Source organism: Podarcis vaucheri (genome assembly GCF_965113315.1).
Source record: "Podarcis vaucheri genome assembly, chromosome: 15".
Taxonomy (NCBI): Eukaryota; Metazoa; Chordata; class Lepidosauria; order Squamata; family Lacertidae; genus Podarcis; species Podarcis vaucheri.
Window position 1 is genome coordinate 38,818,479 of NC_138753.1, and position 9,341 is coordinate 38,827,819.

A 9,341-nucleotide genomic window follows, 5' to 3' on the forward strand; every position below is an offset into this window, starting at 1 on the left:
TATTATTATTATTATTATTAGGAATTGCACTCAATGTTCTCCAGAGGAGACAAAGATTCTTGCATGGGAAGGGCTCCTCTTTAGCAAATGTAGTACACTGCAGAGTGGAATTCACTCTGGTCAGTGACTGAAACAAATTGATGGAGTCACTGATTGATTGATTGATTGATTGATTCAGCATAGTGGAGCTAGCACACTGCACATGCTCAGGAGCACTGCCAAGCTCTATGATAATATATGATATGTATATATATTCAGGTCCAGGGTTTAGATCCCAGGCGCTCCCCGTGGAGCTCTGCCTGAAAACAGATGCCCCCTTCTCCCCTCCCGCCTCCGCTCAGCACCCTGGCCAGCTCCTTCTCCCTCCCGCTACTTCCGGGTTCTCCCCGCCGGCTCGCGGGAGGGGCGGGGCCGGAGAAGGAGGGAGGGAGGGAGGGCAGAGCCCGGCGAGGAGCGCCTATATGAGCGCCTGCGCAGTAGCGCTGCGGGCCATTCGAGGGATGGTGAACGGAGTCGTGTCCGAGCTCAGTGAGTAGCGGCGCCGCGGGAGGCAGGTGAGGAGAAGGGAGGGGGAACCGGTGCTTTCCGGCTATGATCTCGTAAATAGATGTGTGCATTTATGGAATTTTTAATTGCACATTAGTATCCAATTATTGTGAATAATAAGGTAATGGTAAAGGAGCCCTGGACGGATTAAGTCCAGTTAAAGGCGACCATGGGGTGCGGCGCTCATCTCACTTCAGGCGATTCCATTTTTTTACAAAAAGAAGTTGTATTGATTTCGAGAAGGAAGGAAGGGGCTGTTGCAGAAAACTCAGCTTTCTTGCCACCCCCGGCCCCTTAAAATAAAACTTTCTCATTGTGGGTTGGGGGGTAAGGGGCTTGGCTTGAACTGCTTCTATGTCCCTTCCCAAGATTAGCAGAATAGCAAGGGGAAGTCGTAAGCATTTTCTTAATTTACAGACGGGGTACAGGTTGCAGAATTTTAGTTACCATACACAGATTTTATTTTTTTTCCAAGTGGGACAGTAAGAACCCAACCTTGACTCTTGAAGGGCAGACTAGTCAAGAAAGGCTGCCCACAAATGTACAGATTTCGTATGGTGCTGCCATTGTTCCTTTCTGGGCTTCCAGCCTTCGAAATACAGTGGTACCTCAGGTTAAGTACTTAATTCGTTCCCGAGGTCCGTTCTTAACCTGAAACTGTTCTTAACCTGAAGTAGTGGCGTAGCGTGGGTTGTCAGCACCCGGGGCAAGGCAAGTAATTTGCGCCCCCTAACCCATGGATTTGCGCCCCCTAACCCTAACCCCCAGATGTTGCGGCCGGTGCGGCTGGCCCCCCCTGCACCCCCCACGCTACGCCACTGACCTGAAGCACCACTTTAGCTAAAGGGGCTCCTGCTGCCGCTGCGCCGCCGGAGCACGATTTCTGTTCTTATCATGAAGCAAAGTTCTTAACCTGAGGTACTATTTCTGAGTTAGCGGAGTCTGTAACCTGAAGCGTATGTAACCCGAGGTACCACTGTAGAACCAACCATTTCTTTCTGTCCTCGGCAGGATCAGCTGTGCTGAATCTCAACAGCTAGCCGGCAACTGTGGCAACCCTAAGCCACCTCCCTCTCTATCCAGCTGTGCAGAGTGATGATTGGTTGGCCTTTCTTACGAAGCCCTTTCTCAACCCCCATCAAGCTGTAGAGTGTTGATTGGCAGGCCTTTGTGGCTGTCAGCAAACCACACATACCTTCTTGCGCAGAGCACTGTTTCGACTTCTTCCCAGACATCCAGTTTATTTCTCTTTAAAAAGGCGCTGAACACAGGAAGTTGCCTCCCTCTACTGGTCCGTCTAGCTCAGTATTATGAGCTCTCCCGGGTTTCATGCCAGGAATCTTTCTCAGCCCTGCCTGGAGATGCCAGTGAAGGTTGAACCTGGGACATCCTGCAGGCAAAGCAGAGGCTATTCCACTGAGAGCCCTTCCAATGGAATGAACCTTAACTGGATAAACATACTGTATACCTGAAGCTTGGGGTGGGGGTAGATCAAAAGCAAGTTCAAAAACCAGCACTTCATTCAGGGCCTGGCACATGCTCCAAAGGAAAAGTAAAGGTTGGAGGAGCAGAGAATTGGAATGGGCCCAAATGACAATCTAGTCCAACCCTCTGCAGTGCAGAGACTGCAGGATGAAAACACACTGGCTCTCCTTTTAATGGCTGCATTCTCTGTTTTGTGTCTGCAGAGCAATTATTATTTTGCTCACTAAATTATTGACTATGGCCAGTGAATACCCACTCTGCATAACTGTTCAATATACACACACAAAACATAAATTCTGTTCTTGGGTCCATGAGATGCAGTAGTGACACAGCCCTTGCTTGCTTCCCACGTGGGATGTACCTGCACACCTTTTTACAAGAGGGCTTTTATTTTTAGGTTTTCCTTATCCATATTTACCTTTTGCCCCACTCTTTCCAGGCACTGATCTGTGCTTTAACACACCGTGTCTGAGCATGGTTTCTGCTTTGTTTTGACCTGAGCTTTTCCCACAAAACCCCGCTCTTTAAATCTGGATCAGAGCAAATGTCAATTCAGTTTTTACTCAGATTGCTGTTTGCTTTACGATTGAGCTTTAAAGAGTGAGTTTTTGCAGGGAAAGCTCCCGAGCCAAAAAAAGGGAGGGGGCATGGAGCTTTAAATCACAGACCGTTCCTGGAAAGAGAGGAGAAAGGGTTGTGTGCATAAGCCCTTATATTGCACAGATGGACTTCAGAAAGTAAGGAACTGAAGTGCCTTCTGAACTGTGACTGTCTGGAAAGAGAAATGTTTGTGTGTTAGGGTTAACTTGCTGCCAGCTAATGTAGCCAAACCAGTGCAACAGGGCGACTGCCTTCGTACAGGGCTGCCTGCCAAACCCTACTGTCTGCTGTCCACATTCGTTTCTGACTCACCTCTAGTCGTCACACCCAACTTGCTGCAACTTTAAGTCTCTGTTTCCCCAAGGATAGCTCGGGGAGTGCCTGACGCTTCCTAATGTCGGCATTCAAAGTTTCTGAAACTTCAGGGAGAATGCCTGAATATGGCAAACTGAAGTTTTTCATCCAGAAGGCTCAGAGTCAGGTGACTGGAGGTGGGATGACGATGAGTGGTCTGAGGAGAAGAGGGAGAAGACTGGAAGGAGGAGGGGTTGGAAGCTGAAGGGTTAACAGGGTTTAGTAAGCAGGAAGAGAGCAGTCCAGAATCAGAGGCTGGAGAGGAGGCAGGCCAAGATGCATGGGGAGTCAGACTGCTGAAGAAGCCAGGGAATTTCCCCTTCCTGCTGGGACCAGCTCCACACCCCACACCCTGAAGAGGTCAGAGCAGAGAGGGGCTGTGTGCAAGCAGTTTGTGACTGCTTGGGAAAGACCCTGGAGAGGAGGAGCCTTAGGAAGTTCTGGGAAGGCAGGGACCCCCTCGCAACTGCTTTGTTGGAGCAAGACCTACTGGGAAGAGTTGCTGGGACCACTAGGCCTGTGCCGTTTCAGTTTCTCGAATAAGGAGTTAACTTCACTGACACCGTGCTTTTCTTTGATAGCTGACCTAACGCTTGACTCTAGCTCCTGACAGCTACTGCTTTTAAAACGGCAACCCTAAAAACACCACCTGCCCCATGGCATGTGCTGGAGTGGTGTCAAGGTCGAATTGCAGCAGCTGCAGGTGGTGTGAAGCAGAGATGGGAACCTGCAAAGGAGTTTGTAGCCATGACCTGACAGTTGCATGCAGCTGAAGGACTAAGCAGGAGGCAGAAACAGGGAGCGGGTGAGATAGGCGTCCGGAGGGCAGATGGCAGGGACTGGAAACCTGGAAGGGTAGCTTTTCGCCACAAGGGTGCCCCTAGTTTGAATGGTGAGGCCAAATTTAGCTTGCTTTGCCTGAAAGGAAGTGAGGTGGCATCTTATCTTACCCTGCTGCATTCTGACCGCAGCAGGTGGCTCAGACAGAGGAAGTGCTGTGGGGCCTGGGAGTAATACACAGCAGGAAGTGAAGCAGGACTGGCTATCTGGGCCACAGCATCCCTGTCCTGGTTTCAGCTGCTATATACAAGACTTCTGCTGCACGGATGCTGTTGGCTGGCCTACTGACAGCACCTCTGAGCAAAGTGGACCGTGTTTTATTACTTTAAAACTTATCACATGGGAACACCCCTTCCTCAATAAATTGACAATTAATTTTAGGGAAATAGCAAGAATGCACCACTTTTCCTGGCTCTGGGAAACATGGGAGCCTGTCGTTTCCCAGGGTCAGATTATTTCCCCATGTAGCTCAGCATTGCTTACTCTGCCTGGCAGTGACGTTTCTCAGTAGGAAGCAAATTTCCTTTTACATCACCAGCTTTAGACGCGCCTCTTTTCTAGCAACCAGTGAATAAAGTGAACTTCCACCCCAAGCAGTAGAATTCTAGGCAACTGTGCAGCAGACAGGTGGGAATGTGTGTGTAAGAGTAAGATTCGGTCTCTGGTTACCCATTTGGGGGGGAGCAGCCTTGCGTGGGCCCAGCTGCAGGCTGAAAGGGGTCAGCAGCTTTCCAACCCCCAGAATGAAAAGGCAGTCATTTTGAAGTCACCATGGGAGGCATCCGGTAGCCACCTCTGTCTCTACCACCAGACTAGGCACAGCATCGACCCACATCCCCATCTAAGGAGCTGAATTGGCACCACATACATGCCTGCCACATCCATCCTCTCCCCTCAATGTTTGTTCAGACCCTAAAGCTCTCCTAAGTGCAACAGAAACTTGTGCAGAGGTGTGTGCTGGCTCAGGCCTCGCTGTATCCTTCCCGTCCTGAGAAGCCAGCCCACCCAACCAGCCATCTCCGAGTCACAGATTTGGGTGTGCCACAGGATTGGTTGCTGGTCTCTGTGTTTGAACCCTACCTTTTGCTGCAGGCTTGCAGTTAGTGGGCAAGTCACCCTTCCTCAGGGGCTTATGTGGCATCATCTCAGAACACTTGCTGTGCCACGCAAAGAGGACAAGTGCCAAGGAAGTTTCTTAAACTGAAGAGAATCAGGTCTCAGATGAAGGAGTTGGCCCAGCAGCTGATAGCTTTATAGCATGGGTAGGCAAACTAAGGTCCAGGGGCTGGATCCGGCCCAATTGCCTTCTAAATCCAGCCCATGGACGGTCCGGGAATCAGCGTGTGTTTTTACATGAGTAGACTGTGTCCTTTTATTTAAAATGCATCTCTGGGTTATTTGTAGGGCATAGGAATTCGTGTGTTTTTTTCCCCTTTCAAAATATAGTCCGGCCCCCCACAAGGTCTGAGGGACAGTGGCCCGGCCCCCTGCTGAAAAGGTTTGCTGACCCCTGCTTTAGAGCGCTAGCTGGAAGCTGACTGGCTCCCCCTGACCTCTGCTGTGCTAGCGGCTGCAAAACACACTCTAGCCAGTGATGGTGCTGACACGCAGCAGAGCAGAAGAAGGGTTCTCAGCACTGCCTCTGCCCACAGCTGCAGGTGTCAACACTGCTCCACCCAGTCGCATTTCTATTGGCAAGAACATGAAAAGAGCCCTGCAGGATCAGGCCAGTGGGGACCCATTTTGTCCAGAATCCGTTCTCACCTTGGAAAACCCACAAGCAGGACCTGAGCGCACGGGCCTTCTCCCTTCTTGTGGTTTCCACCACCTGGTATTCAGAAGCATTTAGTGCCTCCCAACTGTGGAGGCAGAGCTTAGCCATCACGGCTCGTAGCCACCAATAGCCATGAATTTGTCCTAACCCTCTTTGAAAGCCATCTAGGTTGGTGGTCATCACTGCCTCCCAATGAAAGCGAGTTCCACAGTTTAGCTCTGTGCTGCACGAAGAAAAACTGTCTTTTGTCTGTCCTGAATCTTCCCACATTCAGCTTCATTTCTCTGTGCTGGCTATAATTTCACAAACTTCTAGCATGTCACCTTTGACTCAAGGCCGGCTTGTGATCTTGGAATTGAGCTGGTGGGGGTCACTTCTTCCAGGGTCAAAGGGTGGGGTAGGAGGAAAGGTCCAGAAGCCACTTGCTGCCACTTCACTGCAAACCTGCCTCCTGCTTTCTAGCTGCACACCCACACTCTTACCCAAGGCTTTCTCACGTTCCCATCCAGGTAAACCCCTCAATACCACCAACAAACCAGGAGTAACAGTGACCCACATTGCAGGGCCGCAGCGTAACTACACCATAGAGACTGAGGGGGAGCCATCAAAACAGTGGCAGTTTGGAGGTGCAGCTTGGCTAGCGAGGACCGCGCTCTGCACGCCTTGCCAGGGCTCCTGGCTGGATGGACGATACCTTGAGGATCTTTGCTTGGGCCACCGCTAGCGAGCCGAAGAGGATGCAGATGCAGATGCTGGTTAAGAAGGTGGACGGGCCAATGAGCAGGAAGAAAGCATAATCTTTTACGTTCAGCCAGGGCTCCCGGCAGTGAGCAAAGGACTCGTTCCCAATGGCAGCGATGGGATGTTGGGTGAGCTGTGTGGGGCGTTTGCAAGAGACAGAGTCCACCTCTGGAAAAGGGAGAGACAGAGACTCAGGGCAAGGCTGTGGTTATTGCAGCAGTTGGGGATGTTGGACCAGAGGATTGCTAACCAACAAGCACAAACCAGCTTAAGCTCTTAAGCTGCCTGACAAAGGAATTAACGTGGATTGCTTGGAGTTTGCTTCTGCTAGGACCTTTTAGGGAGACCAAGGCACCTGCTGTTCTAAAGTTAGCCAGAAAAGAAATCAAAACAGCAGTTCCATGTGGTGCATAACTTCCATAAAAATCCATCAATATGTCTTCTACATGATTAATTGCCAAACCGGAGATAGTTGTGACCCCGCACCCCCCCCCCCCCGGGTGTCTGGCCGGGAAGGAATCTAATTTAGAAATAAAGATTGTATTCAATGTTAGTCCTACTCAGAGGAGACCCGCTGAAACTAATGTACATGGCTAACTTAGGTTCATTTGTTCCAATGGGTCTGCTTTGAACTTTGTTGGATACAACCCTCAATGAACAAACAGATGGTTAGTCATTTCTAAAGGAGCTGATGGTGCTATAATAAAAGCCAGTTGCGTCCAGCTGCCCTGCTTCACCCACCACACACCATGTATTCTTTTTGGCAAGCTGCTTGGGGAAACTGAATCCTCCCCCTAAAAAAAAATGTTATGGCTTCAATTTATTTATTTGTTTTGAGAAACTGTGTTCACAGACTTGTATTGCTGGAACTTTGAAGGGCAGTGGAGGTAACTGATAATAAAAATTTCAACCACTTTGAGGTTTTCTACAGTCAAGCAGTACAGTCAACTCTTATCTTACATGAGGGTTACATTTCAGGGATAGTGCATAAATCCAAAATTGTGTAGAGTCAAAACACGAGTGCTGGTGGAAGCTGGTGGAATTGTCAACATCATTTTCCCCCCCAGACACCCGTTTTTTAAAAAAAGATTTAAAATATTTTTTTGCCAAGCGTATAAAGCTAAATGTGCACAAGTTAAATGTGCCTAAGTTGTGGGTCTACTGTTTATAAATTTCATGAAATGAAACAATAAATAAAGGTGATCGTTGTTGTTAAAGCCACCAGCTACGGGTGAGCTTTCCAACCCCTTCCCTGTTGAGTCCTGCTCACCTGGGACTTTCTCCACGTTGTCAGTGAGCCACTGGTAGAGGGGCTGGATGGCGCAGGTGCACCCCCAGGGGTTGTTGTGCAGCCTGAGGAAGTGCAGGGAAGGCAGGTTGCTGAAGAGGTCGGGCGAGAGTGAGACAAGTGCATTGCCCTGCAGAAACAGAGCCTCGAGGTGGGGCAAGGAGCTGAGCAGCTCTGGCTCCAGCGTCAAGAGCCTGTTGTTCCCCAGGTTTAGCATCCTCAGCCTCGGCACGGGGAGGAAAGTATTGGGTTGCAGGACAGTCAGGTAGTTGCCACTCAGGTCCAGTTCCCGCAGCTCACTAAGGCCAGCCAGGGCCTGGGGGTGGATGACCCCGAGGATGTTGCTCCGAAGGCTCAGGTGGCGCAGGGCGCTGCCCTGGAGGACAAAGGTGCGGTTCTGGAGGGTAGCAATGCGGTTGTAGTCCAGCAGGACAGTGGTGGCATTGGCGGGAAGGTCCTCCGGCACCCAGCGCAGCTTGTGTTCCATGCAGTCGATTTCCCCAGAGGTACAGCTGCAAACAGCTGGGCAGGCAGAGCAGCTGGGGGATGGGTAGAGGAGGAGGAGGAGGGCGAAAGTGGCAAAGGTCTGAAGGCAACTGCAGCGGGTAAGGCTAGAGCTTGAGGGGAGGACCTGGCTTCTACCACACCAAGCCATGGAGCCTCCTCTTCATGCCAGGATTCACAGCTTGTGCCAAAAACCTCCCAACCCACCAGCCTTTCCCTGCAAAAGGAGGGCAATTCTCGGGCTCCCCTTCTTAGCAACTGCCCTTGCTCCAGCAGAGTCCTTCTGCCCAGCTATTAACTTGGCTGCTCTTCTGGGTGCAGCTGATGGTGGGTGGAGCTTTCACTCTTCCTTAGCAAATATTTTAACAGGGCAGCCTCGCCTGCCAAGGGGCAAAGCCACAGCTTCCTCCTTGGCCCAGCCTGTCTCCTCCAAAAGAGTCACACCAGGCTGCCCTGGGATAGCCAGCTCCCAGCTTTGCCTGGCATCACCCCTCAGCTCCTGCTCTCAGGCTGCCCTGGCACATCATGCCAGGCAAGTTAACTGGTTTACTTATTAGTGTGCTTCACCCTGCCCTTCCTCCAAGGAGCTGCTCAGAGCAGCATTTCAGGCTCACAGCAAGAAGCCTGTAAGGTAAGGTCAGCCTTGAAACACAAGGCATAGTTATAGCTGAGGGGATTCACACCACAAGAGGTGGGTGACAGTCAGCTTGGATGGCTTCAGGAGAAGGACTAGGCAAATTTGAGGAGAAGCAGGAGGAATGATGCAACAACATGCTCACGAGGCTGGAACCGGGATTCCCAAGGGTCTTGCCTACGCTTGACTCCAGCTCCTGACAGAGAGGGACTTGGCTGTCTGCTGCAGGGGACAGGACGATGGAGGAAGCAGATGAAAACTCTGACAAAGCAGCTTTTGTTCCGCCATAAGGCGGGCCAGCTACTGGCCCATTTCCAGTTGCACAAGGGGTGCCCCATGGACTGCAGGTGCCAACAGCCATGGGGGGAGGGGGTGCTTCTGAATAGCCATTGCTGGAAGCCAAAGGAAAAGAGAGTTGCTCTTCCATGCAGGTCCTGTTGGTGGGTTTCCCATTGAGGCATGTGGCTGGCCAACCGGAGTGGAAAGGTGTCACAACTCCCTCCCTCTACAAATGGGACACCCAAATTTGCCACTTTGCCCTGAGCCCCTGCTGCTGCCCATCCATCCATCCATCC

The 9,341-nt window shown here is 51.0% G+C and overlaps 2 protein-coding genes across 2 annotated transcripts in view; both read right to left on the reverse strand.

Moving 5' to 3' along the window:
• The window catches only part of SLC18A1 (solute carrier family 18 member A1), a 38,228-nt gene extending 36,352 nt beyond the window's left edge, over positions 1 to 1,876 (reverse strand). Inside the window, exon 1 of the mRNA XM_082200475.1 lies at positions 1,742 to 1,876. The gene's annotated coding sequence lies outside the window, so the exon portion shown is untranslated. The remainder of the gene's footprint in view (positions 1 to 1,741) is intronic.
• On the reverse strand, positions 984 to 9,240 carry LOC309519536 (leucine-rich repeat-containing protein 26-like). Its single transcript, XM_082200648.1, has 3 exons — positions 7,611 to 9,240; positions 1,370 to 6,508; positions 984 to 1,214 (listed from the first exon to the last, which is right to left on the reverse strand). The coding sequence occupies exons 1-2, from the start codon at positions 8,281 to 8,283 to the stop codon at positions 6,237 to 6,239; spliced, it is 945 nt and encodes a 314-aa protein (XP_082056774.1). The 5' UTR covers positions 8,284 to 9,240; the 3' UTR covers positions 984 to 1,214; positions 1,370 to 6,236.
• Between the last annotated feature and the right edge of the window lie 101 nt (positions 9,241 to 9,341).